This window comes from Danio rerio, chromosome 13 (genome assembly GCF_052040795.2).
Source record: "Danio rerio strain M-AB ecotype USA chromosome 13, GRCz13ab, whole genome shotgun sequence".
Lineage (NCBI taxonomy): Eukaryota > Metazoa > Chordata > Actinopteri > Cypriniformes > Danionidae > Danio > Danio rerio.
This window is the reverse complement of record NC_141033.1, coordinates 43,828,912-43,850,000: the sequence shown is the minus strand read 5'-3', so window position 1 is coordinate 43,850,000 and position 21,089 is coordinate 43,828,912. Positions and strand designations below refer to the sequence as shown.

Below are 21,089 nucleotides of genomic sequence, written 5' to 3'. Positions count from 1 at the left end.
GATCATGACCTGGGCTCCTGCTGTCAGTGTAGTGTTTGACTGTGGCAGTGTCCTATTATCTTAGAGACAGAGCTCAGAGCTTCACACTGTTTATGAAGCACAGAAGCCCAGCAGTCAGTAGCTCTTTGTGGAGATGTGATGGCTGTATTTTGGCTGGTGGACAAAAGAGTTGAGAGTCACGGACACACACTTCTGATGGCTGGCGTGTGATCCAGAAGCAGACACTTCCATAACCTCAAGAACTTTGACACTTTCTTGTTTTTCATTCTTTTCACTTACTAAGCTGATCTGGTTTGTAAGAAACATTGTTTATTATAATTTATAACAATTGCGTGGCATATAAAATGTGGAAGTTATTAAAGGGTTAGTTCACCCAATGTTATGTTATGATTTACACATTCTTCACTTGATTCATTCTTCTTCTTTCTTCAGCTGAACACAAACGAAGATATTATGAAGTATGCTGGATGATGGCACCTATTGACTTGCATAGTATTTTTTTTTTCTACTGTGAACATAGATGTGTGCCAGCAACCATACTTCAAAATATCAGCTTTTTCAAATCGAAAATGCATTAGTTGAGATTGAGATTGGCACCACAGTCATATCACTCAGCATCCCAAGACCTATTACTCACTGAAGCTAAGCAGGGCTGAGCCTGGTCAGTACCTGGATGGGAGACCACATGGGAAAACTAGGTTGCCGTTGGAAGTGGTGTTAGAGAGGTCAGCAGAGGGCTGACATACTATCAGAGCGCTGTTAAACTGACTCTTAGTGTTCATTAAAAATCCCATGGCACTTCTCGTAAAGGCTGATTTATACTTCTGCGTCAAACGCCGATGTTTGCTACAGGGCTGACGCATAGCCCTTCGCCGTGGCCGTCGGCGTCGCTGACGTGCACCTCTCATAAAATGTAACTACACGTCGCAACAACGCATAGCGCAAGCTCTGTGATTGGTCGGCTTGGTAGCTCTGACGAGTCTGGGCGGGACCGAGAGCCGCGCGAATGGCGCGAGCGATTGTTTACAAGTGTGGAGTCCCGTGAAGAAGCTCCGGATAGAAAGTTTTGTTCTGTGTTTACCTCATAGTTAAAGTTGTTGCACGTCCGCCGGTTCCTGCCTCAAAATGAGTGAGTTTGAGTCACTTGTACATCCAGGAAGTGTTCAGGAAAAGCAAAACAGCACCGAAGAAACTCGACACAGAGGAACATTTACACCTCACTGCCAACTAGCATTTCTGGAGTGTTAATGCAGACCAACAGAGACAGCGCACAGAGGTATAAATGCACAGCTACGCGCGTTGCCTGCGCCGTGAGTTACGCCGGTCACTTGACGCAGAAGTATAAACCAGGCTTAAAGTGTAGTGGTGTAACCCCGCTGTCCTGGCCAAATTCCCTTCATCAGCCCTTTCTGTTCATGACCTTCCAATCATTCCTATCCATGTTGGCTCTATCACTGTCTCTCTACTAATAGCTGGTGTGTGGTAAACGTACTGGCGCTGTTGTCCTGTGGCTATTGTCACATCATTCAGGTGGATGCTGCACACTGGTGGTGGAGTGGAGATTTACCCCTAAGGATTGTGAAGTGCTTTTGGAGTGTGGCCATACTCCATAAATGCACTATACAAACATGCACATTATATTACAATACACTTTCTTGGCTAATTCCTGTTTTTGTGACCAGCTAATGCAATTTTTTCCAGATTCAGATTTTCTTTCTTAGAACTATAATTGACAGTATTTATTTTATTTTCTCAGTCGTAAAAACTAATTTGAGAGTTAGTTAAGTTTGATATGAAACATATTTACAAAAATTTAAATATTCAGTGGTAAAATAAAGATTAGTTCACCTAAACTGCAGCAACACTAACAAAATGTTGAATTTTCCAGTTCATAACTTCACTTTTTCTATAATTATTTTTATTTCACAAGTTTTTAATCTTTAATGTTTTTTTTTTTTCATTTCGCAAGTGGTGCTAATGGGATTTTTCTGTAATCAACCCTCATAGCGAATGCCTTTAGCAACATAAATAGTCAATGAACTGTCAAAAAATGTCCATGTTCTTCCTCCAGCTAAAGAAACTCTATGTGTGTGGAAAAAAAACACATACAGTACACAAACGGTGCACTCATAATGTATCTGAGTGCTTCTTGTTTAGTAAGTAAACCTGCGCTCTGCCAAACATGTCTGGTATAAAACTAAAAAAGTACCTTCCTCTGTGTTTGGTTTTACTTGACCTCCAATAGATGAGGCATTTAGGAACATTGCTTCACTCATTTACTACCAAAAATAAAATGGATTTAATCATTTTACTTTTAAAAAGTAGCACATACTGTATATATATACTTTATATTGCTGGCTTTAATGTTTGTATAGGATGGTAACTGTCATAGAAAAGCAAAGTACTTCAAGTACCCATCCACTCCTGCTGAATAAAGGCAAGAATGTCTTTTCAACAATAAATGTAAGAGTTTGAATGCTTTGGAGTGTTTGTTTGAGAAATGTCTCTTGAATTTTGGTGTTTTTATGCAGTTTCAAAACAGTTGTGCCAACACATTATGTTGCATAAGAACCCGTATTCAGGATTGTACCTATTTAATATTTCCTTTGTTTACTGTTTGTAATTTCCATCTTTGCATCAGTTAAATTCTCCACCTTCTAACAAACGAATCTGCATCCATTTACATATTCATCTCTAGCTTTTATCAAAGGATGTGAAAAGCAGCTCCTTTTTGTCTATACTACCTGACAAAAGTATTGTCGTCTATCCAAGTTTTAGGAACAAGTTCCTTCAAGTTGATCATTTGGTATGAGAAATGGCTTATATGAAAGGCAAAGGCCTCTAGATTACGCTTATTTTACCAAAATAAAATATAATCATGCCTCTTCAATGCCTCATTCTTCATCTTACCTCAGATATGCTCAATATTGTTCATGTCTGGTGACTGGACTGGCCAATCCTGTAGCACATTGACCTTCTTTGCTGAAGGAGTGCTATCCTGTGAAGAATTTGCCTTCTCTTGTGGTTTGTAATGTAATGGGCAGCAAAAATGTCTTGATACCTCAGGCTGTTGATGTTGCTGTCCACTCTGCAGATCTCTCACACTGCCCATACTACATGTAACCGTAAACGATGACTTTTTCTTCACCTTCAATTCTTCAATTTTGACCGATTGCTGTGAGAATCTTGGGTCCATGTGAGTTCCAGTAGGTCTTCTGCAGTATTTGTGATGATTTGAATGCAGTTCAACAGATGATTCTTTGGACAAATCTAACATCTGCCACTTTTCCAAATGATCATCTAGAAGACAAGTTATTATTTTTTCTTCTTAAAACTGGGATCTACAAGACTTTTGTCAGGTAGTGTGTTTATATATCTAAGCAAAATACTGCATGGGTAACAGTTTTGACAGTTTTTGATAGTTTTTCGTTTATTCACTGTATGTATTTCCATCTTAGCATCCCTTAAATTCTTCACCTTCTAACAAACGACAGTGAATTTGCATTTATTTACATATTCATGTGTAGCTTTTAACAATAAATGTGAAAAAGAAGCTCCTTTTTATAGTCTATTTATTTAAATATCTGAACAAACTACTGCATGGATGGTAGTTTTGACAATTTTTGATAGGTTTTCATTTGTTTACAATATGTAACTTCGATGTTAGCATCACTTAAATTCCCCACTTTCTAACAAACGAATTTGACTTGATTTACAAATTTATGTTTAGTTTTTAACAAAGGATGTGAAAAGTAGCTGCTTTTATTGGTCTATTTATCTATATGTCTAATAATGCATGGATGATTTTGACAGCTTTTGATAGTTTTAAATAGTTTCCTGTTAGTTTACTGCTTGTAGTTTCTATCTTAGCATCACTTAACTTCTCCGCCATCTATCAAACAACAGGTAATTTGCTTTGATTTACATATTCATGTGTAGCTTTTAACAAAGAATGTGAAAAGTAGCTCTTTTTATAGTCTATTTATTTAAATAATTGAGTAAACTACAGCTAGGATGATAGTTTTGAAAGTTTTAATAGTATTTAATTTATTTACTGTATGTATTTCCAATCAAGAGTGAATCTGCATCAACATATTTATGTTTATCTTTTAACAAATTATGTTAAAAGTAGCTCCTTTTTGTCTATTTATTTATATATCTAAGCAAACTACTGCATTGTTCATAGTTATGAAAAGTTTTAGTTTTTCATTTGGTTATTGTATGTAATTTCCATAGCATCAGATATATTCACCTTCTAACAAACGGCAGTGAATTTGCATCTATTTTCATATTCATGTGTAGCAATGAATTCAATGTTAACAATGAATGTAAAAAAGTTGCTAATTTTTATAGTCTATTTATTTAAATATCTAATCAAACTACTGCATGGGTGATGGTTTTGACAGTTTTTGATAGGTTTTCATTTGTTAACTGTATGTAACCATGTTAGCATCACTTAAATTCCCCACTTTCTATCAAACAACAGTGAATCTGGAGGGCCACAGCTCAGCATTGTTTAGGTCCAACCACTTCCAACACACACATGCTTAAGAGTCTCTAGTAGTTGGTAATTAGTTGGATCAGCTGTGTTTGATTAGGGTTGGAGCAAAACTCTGCAGAGCTGCGGCTCTCCAGGAATCCAGACCTATGATCTAAGCCAAGGGTGGCCAACCCTGTTCCTGGAGAGCCACCTTCCTGCAGATTTCAATTGCTACTCAAATCAAACACACCTGAACCAATTAATAAGGACCTGAACACCACGTGATAATTACAGGCAGGTGTGTTCGATAGGGGGTGCAACTGAAATCTGCAGGAAGGTGGTTCTCCAGGAACAGGGTTGGCTACCCCTGATCTAAGCAAACTACTGCATGGATGATAGTTTTGACAGTCTTTGATAGTTTTTTGCTTGTTTACCGTTTGTAATTTTTATCTTAGCATCATTTAAATTCTCTACCTTCTATCAAACGACAGTGAATTTGCATCGATTTACATATTCATGTAGAGCTTTTAACAAAGGATGTGAAAAGTAGCTTTGTTTTATAGTCTATTTACATATATATCTAAGGCTAAGCAAACTACTGCATTTGTGATAGATTTGTACTTTGATCATTTTCACTTCTTTTTTTTTATTTTTATATGTGTGTTTAGTTCTGTTTTCTTCAGAACAGGCCTTTAACCCTTCAGTTGAGAATAACTTACCTCAGAGGTCACCTTGTGCTGAAGACAAAAGCTTTATAAATGGATTTTTCTACAGAGTCATGAATCAAATGTGTTCTTTCTGAATGCAGTAATTAAACTCTTGTCACCTTCAAGTCTTTGTGTTGGTTGTGCAGGTTTTGTGTGGGGGTGTCGAGGGTCTATGAACTCCTCTGATGTTTACCAGGAATGACTGACGTTGGTGTTGCAGTAATAATGCTGTGACTGACATGTGTTGAAATGCTGAACTGGTGTTTGTGGTGTGCAGGTTCAGTCCGGTGAGTGAAAACGCACCTATCGGAACGCCTGTAGGATTGATTCTGGCCGCGGCCACCAACACCACTGTGGTTTACTCCATAGTGAGCGGAAATGAAGGAGGTCAGTTTGCTCTCGCTTCTGTTTCTGCATTGGAAAATAAATACTAATTATTTGTGTCTCACATTTCAAATAACTTGAAACAACACAATGCAGATGGGTCTTAACTGTCACAGACTGGTTAGATTTACCCAATGGTAAGGGGGTTTGGGTGGTGTCCTGTAGCTACACACACAATGCTAACAAAATAGGTTTAAATACATTTTTAATTTGAGGAAATGCTTTTTTAAATACCCACCAACCAATAACAAGCTTAAGCATGTCATTTTTAAGAAAATCTTAAAATTAAAATGGACAATTTATTATTGTATTGAATAACAATGTACAATTGACAAGTCTTTGACTACCAGCAACTGTTTGATTGACTAAATATAGATTTACCTTTTTATTTACAGCACTTTGTTTACCTTTAGTGGCCCACCTACATGAGCTTTATATATATATATATATATATATATATATATATATATATATATATATATATATATATATATATATATATATATATATATATATATATATATGTAAGCTGAAATAATATTAGGAAGCATATCTTACAATCAGATTAAATCAACACAATTCCTCTTGACACAACAGAGATGGCAAAGGAAAAGCAAAGTTAGCATTTAGATAAATTTACTGTTTATTTATAAATTAACCGTTTACCGAGGCATATAAAGTGACCTGAAGGGAACCCACACAAACACGGGGAGAACATGCAAACTCCACATAGAAATGTCAACTGACCAGTGACCTTGCTGTGAGGCAACAGCACAACCCACTGCGTCACTTTTATTGCAGTTATTTAATTATCACAATCCTAATAGTTTGTCTCTAAAATATGAGTTTTGACAAGTCTTCATTTCATATTTTTGATTTTTGATTTTATTTTAAATTTTTTGGTTTTTGGTTTTGACTTATCTACAAATGGAAATTTGACTTTGGATTTACCACATAATTACATTAAACATTATCACATACATCACATAAAAATAATTAAAAGCTTATACATCTAACGTCACATACATCAGATTTAAAAAAATAAATAAATAAACACAGTAAAAAATACAATAAAAAAAACATAACAAAATTAACCCCACGCATATTCAAATCCCAATGTTTCAAATTATAATGGTATTTTGCACAAATTATATTTAACACACATTTGTCTTTACTTCAGGTTGCCTAAAATGTCTATTTAATGTCAAAAACTGAAATTGTATACTTAAAGGATATAAAATTACTCAGTTTGATTTTTCATCAGAATTTTCATTTTGCATTTACTCTTATTAGCTGATGCTTTTAGCCAAAGAGACCTAGAAGTGAGGATAAAAGAAGCATTTTAAAACTTCTGAGATTTACATTATAGAATTTCTATAACAAATAAAATAATTATTTTGTAATAATATTAATATTTAATAAAAAAATTTGTTTTTATTTCTATTTTTAGACTTCTTCCCTTCAAATTCTGAGTTCACATCTCTGTTTTGTTCTTTTCTCTAAAAGTATTTAAATCTGGTTACACTTTAACAAGGCAAGGTTATTATTGGTAACAAAAGTGAACGAAGACTGAAATTAAAATCATTGGCATTAACTGAAATAAAAATATAAACGAAACTGAAACTAACTAAAATCATAGCAAAAACGTGCTTCGTTTCATCTTTGTAAATGTATTTAATACATAATCTCACTGTAAGCCTTTTAAAAGTTAATCTGTTTACTTCGTGCTGCCGGGTGTTTGACCCGTACGACACCTCAGAGTCTGTGATGAGAGCCTCCTCCAGTCAGTCCTCGCTGTCAAAAATGAATGGACATGAAAGCAGCACGGTGACAGCATTAAATACAACCCAAGCAGACACTTAAAACTATTAATTTCACACATTTGTGCCAAATAATGGGTTTTATTTCTGTATTAGTAATTAGTTATACATTATTTATTCTGATGATTTTAAATATTGCACCTAACAAATTTACTTATTTACGAAAAAAAAAACCTAATAGTGTAATTAATAAAAATTAACTTAAAACTAAGCAATTTTAAAAATGCAAAAACTTATAAAAACTAGTAAATCTACCTCTAAAAACTAATTAAAAATGACTGAATTTAAAAAGAAAAAGTCAAAACAAAATAAAAACTAATGCTGTTACAACCTTGTAACAAGTACACAAATGCACTGTGTGTAACCCAAGCATTCATAGAATTCAGTAAATCTGTATGCAAAAAAAGAAGTTACTCTTAAACAAGTCCATTCAAATTCATCCTGCATTTCGAATAACATTAAGAACCAACTGAAGCTAACCAGCGCATTTAGTCCCGGTTGAGGTAAAGTGTAGATAAATGAGTTGTGAAAAGGAACACTGAATGTATAGTGACCTGAGTGCTGTGAGCTGTTCTCTGATCAGTTTGTGTTTGCAGGTGTGTTCACAGTCAATAAAAGCACCGGGATCATCTACACAAATAAATCTCTGGACTATGAGAACGTGACCAGTTATGTGCTCCGGGTTCAGGCCGATTCTCTCACCGTCATCCTCGCCAACCTGCGTGCCCCCTCCAAAAGTAAGAACTACATACCAGCACATGTCTTCCATGCCAGGGGTTTTGCTAGAGGAGGTTTTACAGTGAAGTGAATGACAGGTACAAAAGACATTTGACTGAAAATAAAATCAGCTATTTAGACGACCACTTGAAAAATTTCCTGGATGTACTAGACTTATTACTTTAGAATTGAGTAAAATGTTAATTAGTTTAATTCTATAAAGGTCTTATAACATTTATTACAAGTTTCAAATAAAAATATTGATATTTAGAACATTTTAGCAAAAATTTCCATTGGTCAGAATGACAAATGTTTTCATATTATGGAATTTTGAACACCAGATTACATTATTTACATTAGATGTTACATTATTTACACTATCATTATTTTTTTTTTTACTTTGGAAATTAAACTGTATTTCAGAGTAACAAATGTTATTCACAGCCTTTGCCGTGAAGCTCTAAATTGAGCTCAGGTAGATTCTGTTTCCACTGATCATTCTTGAGATGTTTCAGCAGCTTAATTGGAGTTCACCTATGGTAAATTCAGTTGATTGGACATGATTTGAAACAGAGTACACCTGTCTATATAAGGTCTCAGGTTTGACAGTGTATGTCAAAGCACAAACAAAGTATGAAGACAAAGGAATTGTCTGTTGACCTTTAGACAAGGCTGGAGAAGGTTTCGGAAAAATGTCTGCTGCTCGAAAGTTCAGATGAGCACAGTGGCCTACATCCTCTGTAAGTGGAAGATACTGCATTTGGAACCACCAGGACTCTTCCTAGTGCTGGCCGGCCTCTAAGCTGAGTGATGAATGGCCTTAGTCAGGGAGGTGATGAATAACCTGATGGTCCAGCATTCTTCTGTAGAAAGAGGAGAACCTTAAAGAAAGGCCAACCATCTGTGCAGCAATCCACCAGTCAGGCCTGTATGGTAGAGAGGCCAGATGAAAGTCACTCACCGCCTGGAGTTTGCCAAAAGGCATCTGAAGGACTCTCATAACATAAGAAACAAAAATCTCTGGTCTAATGAAAGTAAAATTGAACTCTTTGGAGTGAATGTCAGGCGTTACGTTTGGAGAAAACCAAGCACCGCTCATCACCAAGCTAATACCATCCCTACAGTGAAGCATGGTGGTGGCAGCATTATGCTTTGGGGATGTTTTTCAGCCAAGACTAGTCAAGATAGAGGGAAAGATGAATGCAGCAATGTACAGAGACATCCTGAATGAAAACCTGCTTCAGAGTACTCTTGACCTCAGACTGGGGCGATGGTTCATCTTCCATGACCCATCAATGACCCAGGACAATGACCCAAAGCACACCGCCAACATGACCTTGAGTCGCCCAGCCAGAGCCCAGACCTAAATCCTATTGAACATCTCTGGAGAGATCTGAAAATGGCACCATCGCTTCCTATCCGACCTGCTTGTGAGGTACTGCAAAGAGGAATGGGCAAAAATTCACAAAGACAGGTGTACCAAGCTTGTGGCATCATACTAAAAAAGACTTGAGGCTGTAATTGCTGCCAAAGTTGCATCAACAAAGTATTGAGCAAAGGCTGTGAATACTTATGCACATGTGATTTTTCAGCTTTTTTAATTAAAAAAAATTTGCAACCATTTCAAAAACTATTTTTTTCACATTGTCATTATGGGGTAGAATTTTGAGGAAATAAATGAATTTAATCCAAGTTGGAATAAGGCTGTAACATAAACAAATGTGGAAAAGGTGTAGCGCTATAAATACTTTCCGGATGCACTGTTTGTGGATGGGAACGTACAGTATTCACTGAAGATCAAGGTGATCTGAAGTTACCAGATGATCCTGTGTTATTAAGCGGTTTCTATATCATACCTTGGAATGTTCTGACCCAACAGAAACTGATATTTAAGACAACCGAGTAATAATAACATGCAATAAACATTAAACATGCATACACTTTAACATTGTGTTCAATATTACAAACAATTGCCAACTCTTAATCAGGCCTAGACTATTTAGTCACATGCCACCCCTGTCCTACATTTCGTTGTTGTTGTTGTTGTTGTTGTTGTTGTTGTTGTTGTTCCAAATCATTCTAATTGAATATTCAGTCAGAAGTAGACCACATTACAGACATGAAATTGGTTGCAAACTCCATTTAAACTTCACTGAGCACATCACAGGCTTCTGATAGGGAAAAAATTGTACAAATCACATACATGAGAGATAGTTTATTCGTGCATTTGTCCTGCCATGTGTCTTGTTTGGTGCTTTGATATAGTTTCGTTGTACTGGCACACGTTCTCCGTGTCTTTCACTCTGCCACCTGTTTTTTCTTTTGTTCATTTCTGTCTTTCCTCTCTTATTGAGCTGTGATATACAGCTCTTCATCTGCGCTTTCCCCTGTGTGTGCTTAGATCTACACCACATGACTTTATGTATTGTCGTTTAGTGCGGCGGAAGACAAATGCTTTGTGACAGAGCATATTTCTCACGTCTGCTTCATCGTGGAGAGGCTTGCAGCAGCTGTGTGTTTTTACATTAACACTGGCTTTATTTTCTAACTGTGACAAATAGGGCTTATATTTTCATAAACTGAGCTTACTTTATCCTGTGTGTGTGTGTGTGTGTGTGTTTAAATGTAACCAGCAAACACAGCCAAGGTATTCATCAACGTTCAGGATGAGAACGATCATCCTCCGGTCTTTTCGAGGCAAGTGTATATTGGAGGAGTGACTGAAGACACTAAGACCTTCACCACAGTGCTGAAAATTGTGGTAAGTGTATATTATGTATTAGTATGCAGAGTCTAAAATGTTGGGTTGCTTTATAATAATTATTATTAGGCTGGAGTCATTCAATTTTTTAATCATTTTCTTTTCAGCTTAGTTCCTTTATTAATCTGAGGCAGGCTGATCATGATTGTTAATTTAGATGGAATAATGCTCAGTCTATACTCCTAAATGTAGGCAAGTTGCCATTTGGCACTGACAAAACTTTTTTTTTTATAAAGACACCACAAAAGTCTTTTTTATCAGCCAATAATTATAATAAATATACATTAAATGTAATATTTTATCATATAATGTATTCCAATATCCTGTGTGTGATGGCAGAATACTGTTTTATGTATTAAACTAATCAATCAATCAATGAATCAATCTATTCATCCATCCATCAATCAATCAATCAATCCACCCACCTACCCACCCACACAGCCATTCATCCATCAATCAATAAATCTATTAATCGATCCATCAATTATCCATCCATCCATCCATGTCAATCCATCCATCTTTCAATCAATAAATTCATTAATCTATCCATCAAGCTATCAGTCATCAATAAATCAATCAATCAATCAATCAATCCATCAGTCAATCCATCCATTCATTCTTTCATCAATCAAATCAGTCAATCAATCAATATATCTATCCATCAATCAGTTCATCACTCCATCTATATGTCAATCAATCCATCCATCATCCATCCATCTGTCAATCAGTGCATAAATAAATCAACCAATCAATCAGTCAACCAATCAATCAATCAATCAATCAATCAACCAATGAATTAATCACTCCATCCATCCGTCAATCAATTCATCATCCATCTATCTGTCAATCAATGCATCCATTCATCCACCCATCAATCAATCAATCAATCAATCAATTAATTACTCCATCCATCAATCAATCCATACATCATCCATCCATCCGTCAATCGATGCATTCATCCATCCATCAATCAGTCAATCAATCAGTTCATCACTTCATCCTACCATTAATCAGTCAATCAATCAGTTCATACATCCATCCATTCGTTAATCAATTCATCAATCAATCAATCAATCAATCAATCAATTCCTCACTCCATCTGTCAATCAATCTATTCATCATCCATCCTTCCATCAGTCAATCAGCTTACCCATCCACTCATCCATCCATCAGTCATTGTATCAATCTATCCATCAATCAGTTGCTATATCAAAAATAAAAATTATTTAACAGTAATATCTGTAATACATATTCAATCTAATATGTGACCGTTTGTCTTCCAAAATCCTGTGTGTGATGGCAGAATGCTGTTTTATCCATTAAATCAAGCAATCAATAAATCCATCAATTAGTCAATAAATCCCTCAATCCATTCATCCATCCGTCCATCAATCAATCCATCCATCCACCCACCCACAAAACCACCCATCCATCCATCCATCCATTAATCCATCAATCAATTGCTATATTTAAAAAAGTTACAAAAATAATGCTGTGAAATTTTGTCCCATTTTTTATGCCTATAGTTTATGTCATAACATAAATGACACATATGATATTAATTAGATTTGTATTTGTTTTCCACAATTGTTGGTTTAATAACCATGGATCTTAATTCAAATGATTGTATTGTTCTGCAGGTGCATGTTTCTGTAGCATATTATATTTGATTTTTACAGCAAAGAAATTGCTGCTCACATCCTGACGCACCTGTCAACACTTGAGCACAATCTCGCTCTCTCTCTCTCTCTCTCTTGCTGTGCAAATCTACTCACTTTCCTCCACATCTCAGTAACTGCATTTAGACAGCTTCTCTCTCCAAACCAACACTATTGAAGACAAGTGACGGACACCTGTAAAATACCCACTGGGCTCTGTGCTGTCCCGCAAGGTGACCGTTATCTCACAAATTGAGTAGTTTAACATCTATAAAAGGCATTAAGACGTACAATCTGATGATATATGAGGATTATTACGTTTCTAGGTCACCGCCGAAGTCGAGGCCCCAGAGCGCTTGTATTTATTTCTCTAGTTCTGCCTGCAAGGCTTTTGAGGGGATAGAAGGGCCAACATGTTACTGTTTATTTAAGCTTTTTAAGTTCTCCAGTTTGTCAGTTATAGAATCATGATTCATATTTATTTCCAGACTCAAAACATTTGTTTAGTAAACTTCATTAAATTAAGGAAACTTTTATTGCAGTTACTTTACAACTATACTTTAGTTGAAGCTAAGCCTGGAAGTGTTTGGTTTGTTTAGTCAAAAAGACATATTAAATGTTTTCAGTGCTGTGAAGGCAAATCTCATTCATTCATTCATTCATTTTCCTTTTCTAGAATATGTTTCACGCAGCAATTGCCCTTCCAGCCGCAACCTAGAACTGAGAAAGCAAATCTCTGCATCAATAAATGAATCAATCAATGAATCAATTAGCGAATTAATAAATTAATCAGTTGCTATAACTAGGGTTGGGCACAAAACCCGGTACCATAATGGCACTGGTACCTGAGTAACCAGTATGCACCGGACCAAATCAGCATAGGAATTTCGGTGTCTAAATTCGGTGCATCAAGGGGTGCATCAAAGGCACAGATAGGTATGCATTGTGCCACACTATCTCCTAACATCTCATTCTAAACAACTTTGTCGGTGATGTTAGGCGTTTGTTCTTGTTAAGGGAACGCACGCAGTAAAGCGCATCTGGTAATGGGTACCCTTCAGATTCATCAACGCATGTGATCGCATTGATCAAATTTGCTTAAACTAAGCATTCTAAAGTATGGCTATATTTTACAAGCAAAGATCCTGACTCAGCTTAAATGAATGCTTGTGTGTAGGGGGAAACACGTCAAACTTATTGAAACATTTGAGGGCACAGAATCAACTTAAAGGCAGAGGAATGTCTTTTGACAGCTTGCGACATCATCTGTCAATTTTACTGAGTATGTTTACATTAACAGCAATACTCCGATTTTAATATGATTAAGACAATACTTGATTTAGATTATCATGTAAACAGATTTTGATTACTTTAAAGAACCACCTTAAAGGAGTTTTTTTCTTTCCATTCTGCGTTTAGTATTAAATTCCATTAAAACACTCTTCCACCAGTACTTATTTCATATTCTCTTCTAATACCTCAGTTTGTCACTAAGCATGAATAAAATGTTCCTGAATAAAAATAAAAAAAATTGGAGAACTGCAGTCAAAAAATTAAAAATGAAACACCTAAAATTATATGAAACTCTGAAAGAAACGTGGATGACCATTAATCAATCTATCTACTATAACATGTAAAATGGTAACATAGAAAGGAACATTTAAAAAGCAACTCATGTGAAAAACTTAATCCTATTATTGTCTTATTCAGATTAAGGCAAATCATTAGATTACTGATGTCCATATAAACGTAGTCACAAGCCCCAACCCTAGAAAAAAGGTGTTCACTGATCTTGATAACAGCTTTTCCACAGGTTGGTAGTAAGCAAATGTAATGTCAATTGCATAATGTAAATCTTATATTCATGCTAACAGACAAATGATCAAAAATAAATTTATTAAAGCAATTCAATTCAAACATTTGAAATATGAATTGTTACTTTAAGCTTTAATTATATTAATAACAATATTGTGGCTCAAAAGTATCAGTTCAGGCACCGTTTTGGCACAGTACTGTTTTAAAAGTACCAATTTAGTACCTGTATAGAAATAACCCTAAACAATACCCAACCCTAACTATAACAAAAAAATGCTGTGACAATTTCAAAGTTTAACTTGTTCAAGTTAAGAAATCAACATTTGTTGGAATAAAGATGAGTTCCTGTTGCAGCAAATGGCATTTATTATTTTGACTTGATTAAATTAAGGAAACTTGTCATTGAATTTAGTTTACAACTATACTTTTTGTTTAAGCTGAGGCCTGGAAATGTTTGTTTTGTGTAGACAAGAAAGACATTATAAACATTTTCAGTGCTGAGAAAGCAAATATCTGTATGCTCTTTCAAAGGATTGAAACGCAAACTGATACAATAAAAGATTGTGGGTAACCAATCAAAACAGACTGGACCATCTGACCAATCAGAGCAATCTGACCTACCAGACAAGAGTAGGCCTTTGGAAGTAGGAAACAGGCTTAAAGAGCAAAGAACAACGCATTTGAGACACTAAATAAAAAAATAAAATAAAATAAACAAGTAAATACAACCCAAGCTCATTCTGAAAACGTAGTCCCGCGGACGTTTCTGGAGACAGCGGAATACATCACGCGAGGTACTTACGGCCGCATTAATTTTTTTCAAGCGAACACTAAGGGGCGATGTGACGCTGTTCCCTTTCGCGCTTGCCGGCCGGCTGGCCGACCACTTACCTCCTTGTGGAGGGCTTCCCCGCTGCAACCTGTTTGTCCACTCAGCTCATCGTGTACGTCGGCAGGCTCGAGATGCAGAGCCGACCACGGCGATCGGTTTCGAGTCTGGGGAAGAGCGGTTCCAGCAATCAGTTAAGACAAAAACAGAATCCCAAAAATTAAGTGAACGAATTTCGTAACAAGGTGAGGATGCGGTGAATTCCGAAAACCCGGTACAAAAAAAAATCAGGGCTTTTCTTTTTTTGGATGGCTTTTGTAAACTGCTCGGGTTTAGGGAAGCGAGCAGGCGGGGGGGACGATCGGTAACAGTGGTTGGGTTCAGGGAAGGAGGAGGGCGGGTCGGCCGATTGGCCGGTCGCGCAGTCAATCATCTGGTCAGTCGGACAGCGGCCTCTGGCGGGTTCACGCGAGAACAGCGCGGGCGCGAAACTTCAAAAACTGCAGCTGTACGTACCCGCCGGGACGTATTCCGCGGTCTCCAGAATGTCCGCGGGACTACGTTTCCACAATGAGCCCGGGTTGAGTAAATAACATGGTAAAAATGTGGTCGAATCTGAAAACATGGTGAAAATTAGGCTGCTGTGAGATATCTTTTTGATATCACAAAAAGCTTAGACAGTGGCCTCTGGTGGATTCGCGAAAAGAAACATTTTGAAAAATTTAGCTCTTGGGACATATTTTGCTCTCTCCAGAAATGTATATAGTGGTGTGTAATCAGAATGAGCCTGGGTTGGATATAAATCTATAAAGACAAAGACAAATTTGGAATGTTTAAAAACAGTATAAAGGTTCACTTTAAATATATTGTATGTATTGAACACAGTGGAATTAGGTGATGGTGAAATGTTGGTTGATCTCAAAAAGGAAAACTCATTTTATTGAATGTATAGTTAAAACGTTTTATTTCTTTCATCAGGCTACAGATGTTGACACTGGGAACTACAGTAAGATGGCCTACAGACTGATCATCCCCCCCACAACTGAGGGGCAGGACAGTTTTGTGATTGAGCCCTACACTGGAGTCATCAAGAGCGCCATCATGTTTAGAAACATGCGCCGGTCCTACTTTAAGTTTCAGGTCGTCGCCACAGATGACTACGGAAAGGGGCTCACCAGCAAAGCAGATGTAGTGGTGAGTGCGGATCATGTGACCTGTAAAGGCCTGTTTATTGACATTATTCTGCCATGTGAGAGCAAGCGCAGCAATTTTAACATTATAGGGTATATGCACAGCTATTGTTTTTCCCCTACCAATAATCTTTTGGTGAAAGGTTTATGTGACTATTTAAAATTTTTTAAGGTTCCATTTTTCTAATTAATCTATTAAATAAATCTAAGAACTTATTTAATTGTTGAAGCGTAAAACGAGATGTAAACGCTAGCGTCGTCAGTAGCTGCAGGCGAGCGCAAAAACTCCATTGAGAATACTGTGGTAGAATAAATTGTCATATTTTAAAGACATGAACTATGTAATTTAATGCAGAGCTTCTTGTACAACCCACTTTATATCATATAATAATCAGGCAGTATATTAATCAGGCATTTTTAAAGAAATCAGACCTTAAACGTGGCGACGTGGTGCACAAGATCTATGATTGATCGACAGGTAGCTGTAAAGAGTATGGACAGAGCTGAGAGCTAAGGGGGCAGAGCAAGAATTGTAGCAGAAGAGTTTAACAAGTCCCAAAGAGATCTGGATGATACTTTTGTTTTGTGTCATTTTATGATCAAAGATGGTAAACATTCACCGTTTCCTAGTGAAATGGTGGGTTGTGGATTCAAAAGTAAACACATTGTGCTATGTTTTCTCTGCAGTTTGCATATTTAAAACATTTGGAAAGTTAGAAACAGGGCCGGATTAACCTATGGGCATTATGGGCACAGGCCCAGGGGCCCGTGCGCACTTAGGGCCCTGCGAGAAGGGAAAAAATGCAGATTTTGGAGTGGCTGTTTAAGCTTATTGCAAATAGCACACCTCGTTGGAATAAGCTAGTTAACGGACTCATGCCCATCACTGTTTGATTGACGGAGACAACACAACTAAAAAGTGCAAAATAGTAGTAAAATGGCATAACCAAAGAGACAAGTTCTTACTGACAAGGTCTGGAACTGGTCTGGATTAAAAATAAAGTACCTCCACTCTTTCCAGATAAACCAAAATCAGAAAAAAGACAATGCAAACACTGGTTTTACACATCTTGTTGTCTCTGGAGCATCTTTATTGTTTAGTTTCTGTGTGGAGTTGTGTTTGTCTCTCTTATTATACACAAAGGGGTGGGCAGAGCTAAACAGGCTGTAATGTAGTAGTAGGCATTGACCTTCTTCTATGGAGATTTTTTTTTAAATAATTATATAAAAAGACAAATTAATAAATAAAACATAAATGAACATATATATATATATATATATATATATATATATATATATATATATATATATAATATATATATATATATATATATATATATATATATATATATATATATATATATATATATATATATATTTATATTTATATAAATATATTTATATTTATATAAATATATTTATTTATTTATGTGGGGGCGGCATGGTGGCTGCCCTGTCCCCTCACAGCAAGAAGGTCACTGTTTCAAGTCCCAGCTGGGGTAATTGGCATTTCTGTGTGGAGTTTGTATGTTCTACCTGTGTTCGCTTGGGTTTCCTCCGGGTGGCGACCCCTGATAAATAAGGCATTAAGCCAAAGCGTAATGAATTAGTGAATGAGTTTATACATGTTTTAGGTTGGTAAAAGAATCATTTGCACATTTTTTGTTGCACTTCACAATATTATATAATACAGCTGCACAATCCACAACCTTATGTTGGCCAGATTGACTTCAATATACACTCAAAAAATATATATTTTTTGCTTATTCAGACTACTTCAATCCACATAAATTTGTTAAAAGTGTTAAGTTAACTTAATTTGTGTTGGGACAACATGAAGGAATTGTGTGGAACCCTGCATTTTTTTTACCATGTAAGATGTTTTCAGACTAACAAGAAAGTTTGGTCCCACTTTATATTGTGGCCTCAACTAATATGTACTTACACAGGAATTAATAGTTTGTTATAATGTACTTATTGTGTAAATACATGTATTTACTCTGTACTGCTTGATTAAATAACTGTATGTAATTACATCTGTAGTTAACTTTTGTAATTACATTTGTAAATACACTGTTAATCATCCCTTACACCTTAACCCACCCTTAAACCTACCCATACCACCAAACCTGTCCATAACCCAACCCCTATCCCAATTCAAGAGCACCACAAGTGTTCTCAAATACATTATGAACACAGTAAGTACATTGTATTTATTTTTTGATGCAAGTACAAAGTAGTTAAGGACACTATATATATAATATAAAGTGGGACCGAAAGTTTTACTTCCGAAACTTGCAAGTTGTTTTTACAGTCTCAACTTATTGGTCAAAAGCTCAAGGGAAATTTGATTTCTCCCTTCATGACCTCTTTAAACAAAGTTCCTTTCAAGCAAAGTCCTTATATTTGCTGCATGCGCCACCATACAGCTTCCGTTCAAAACACATCAGTTAGCGAAATGACATTTTCTCTCATCCCTCTGTTTATGCAAAATGCATGTTTGGGGTTCAAGACAAGTCACTGACTGAATAATTTAAACCACGTCTAAATCACATAACAACAATCAGCACTGTTATTAAGCGAAAATATCTCTCCACAGTGTGGATTTGCTTGAGTAAATACGTTGTGTTTGAAACTAGTTTGCGCGCCGGAGTGCATATGGTATTTGTGCATTACTTAGTGCGGTAATGAATATATAAATAAACAGTTTTTTTGTGTCAGCTGAATTATTTATGCGGCTCTATCTCCCGAAGTGTTGCAGTCAGTGCAATTCCCAGAAATCTCCAGAGTTAATGAACGCCTAATATAATAAGAGGGATTTGGAATCGCTGCGTGTGCATCGGGGCTTTAAACATCATGTCATTAATGTTTGTGTCATTTTCAATTTCCACGAGCAGTTGGAGTTGGTGGTTGTATAAGCTTTCATCCGGCAGTGGCACTCCTGAAGTTGACCGGCTGAAGTAAAGAACATTGCCAATTCAAAAAAACCCTTTAAAGCTGGACAGCAAACAGCGAAGCATGGAAATGAGTATAGTTCAATTTGAAAGCATCAGCATCATTATATAAATTTAACTGAGAAAAGTTATGTGTTGGGGGTGACACAGTGGCTCAGTGGTTGGCACTGTCACCTCACAGCAAGAAGGTTGCTGATTCGGGTCCTGGCTGAGTCAGTTGGCATTTCTGTCTGGACTTTGCATGTTCTCCCCGTGTTGGCGTGGGTTTCCTCCTGGGGCTCGGGTTTCCCCCACAGTCCAAAGACATGCGGTATTAGGAGAATTGAATAAACTAAATTGGCTGTAGTGTTGGTGTGTGCACATTTGAGAGTGTATGATGTTTCCTAGTACAGGGCATCCGCTGTGTAAACATATGCTGGATAAGTTTGTGGTTCATTTCGCTGTGGTGACCCCTGATGTATAAAGAAACTAACAAGTTGAAGGAAAATTAATTAATTAATGAAAGTTTTGGGTTGGAAAATATATTATTAGTTGATTTATGTCATAACCAGTGATAATATAACTTTTAAGTTTTTAAGGGGACCTATTATGCCTATTTTTACAAGATGTAAAATAAGTCTCTGATGTCCCTAGAGTGTGTATTTGAAGTTTCTGCTCAAAATACCTCACAAATATATTTTGACAACTCTTTGAAACTGCTCATCTTAGGCTTTGATCCTAATCGTGCCAATTTGATGACTGTTGCGTTAACTTCGAATAAGATTGTGCTCTTTATAAGAGGGCGGAGCTACAAATGTGTCAGCATAGCTGCAGATTCAAAAACAAGACATATGCTTATAAGGGACAGATCATCACTAATAGGCAGAGCTTTCCCCCTCTGATGACACGTACAAAGGGAGAATGGCAGTGGAAGTGTTTCTGCAGACTGCTTTTATCAAGTGTGATTATAAAAAATAACAATATTAAAGTTGTAACGTTAGAAGCTGTTTATATTCACATACTGTTGCCACACAATTGTGTTAACACCCCTTTTAAAAGTGATTTTTGCATATTAGGTCCTCTTTAACTATACTAAAACTATTCAAATTTTATTATACTCAAAGTAAAATATACATTAATAAATTGCCTAGTTCCCAAGAAAATATTTACAGTTTCATTATTAAGTATATAAATTTAGTTTAGCTTGATGTACAAAAATAAAAAAATGTAAACAAACAAATGCAATGAATGCAATTTTTATAAACTTAAATTTAAACAATTATTTATTTTTTTTCTCCCAACTTTTACATAACATATTGTTCAAGTTTACATTTTGAATAACAATGAATTGTGAATTTTAATTGTGACCTTATGCATAATATATAATATAAGCAATAATTCTGACTTCAACTGAATTATGTTCTGCAAAAGCGTTTGGTCACTTTAAGCTTTAGAAAAAAAACTGGATGTGGCTGTCATGCTGATTGGTGTAAATCATTGTTTGAGCTTGAGTGCAGTGATGTGTTTGTTGTTGTGTGTGTTACAGGTGTCTGTTGTGAATGCTCTGGACATGCAGGTGGTGGTGTCTAATGTTCCTCCTACAGTGGTGGAGGAGAATAAAGAACAGCTGATCAGGTGAGACTGAGTCCTCCTTTATCTCTTTCAGTGTCATTCAAGAGTTTCCTGCTCTGTCAACAGCCTTTGTTTTCACACTTTCTCTGATTTAATTCACCATTTCAGTTTGTAAACGCATCAGCGATTAAATAATAATAATAATAATAATAATAATAATAAT

At 36.2% G+C, this 21,089-nt stretch overlaps 1 protein-coding gene across 5 annotated transcripts in view; it reads left to right on the top strand.

Annotated features, from left to right (window-relative positions):
* pcdh15a (protocadherin-related 15a) overlaps positions 1-21,089 on the top strand; it is a 406,352-nt gene that overhangs the window by 321,728 nt on the left and 63,535 nt on the right. For all 5 annotated transcript variants that reach the window (XR_015504985.1, XR_015504984.1, XM_087277644.1 and 2 more), the window contains 5 exon segments: positions 5,465-5,574; positions 7,988-8,128; positions 10,742-10,869; positions 16,150-16,365; positions 20,841-20,929. Coding sequence is in view for 3 of the 5 variants with exons in the window: in XM_087277644.1 (XP_087133770.1) it covers positions 5,465-5,574; positions 7,988-8,128; positions 10,742-10,869; positions 16,150-16,365; positions 20,841-20,929 (684 nt within the window). In the remaining 2 variants the exon portion in view is untranslated.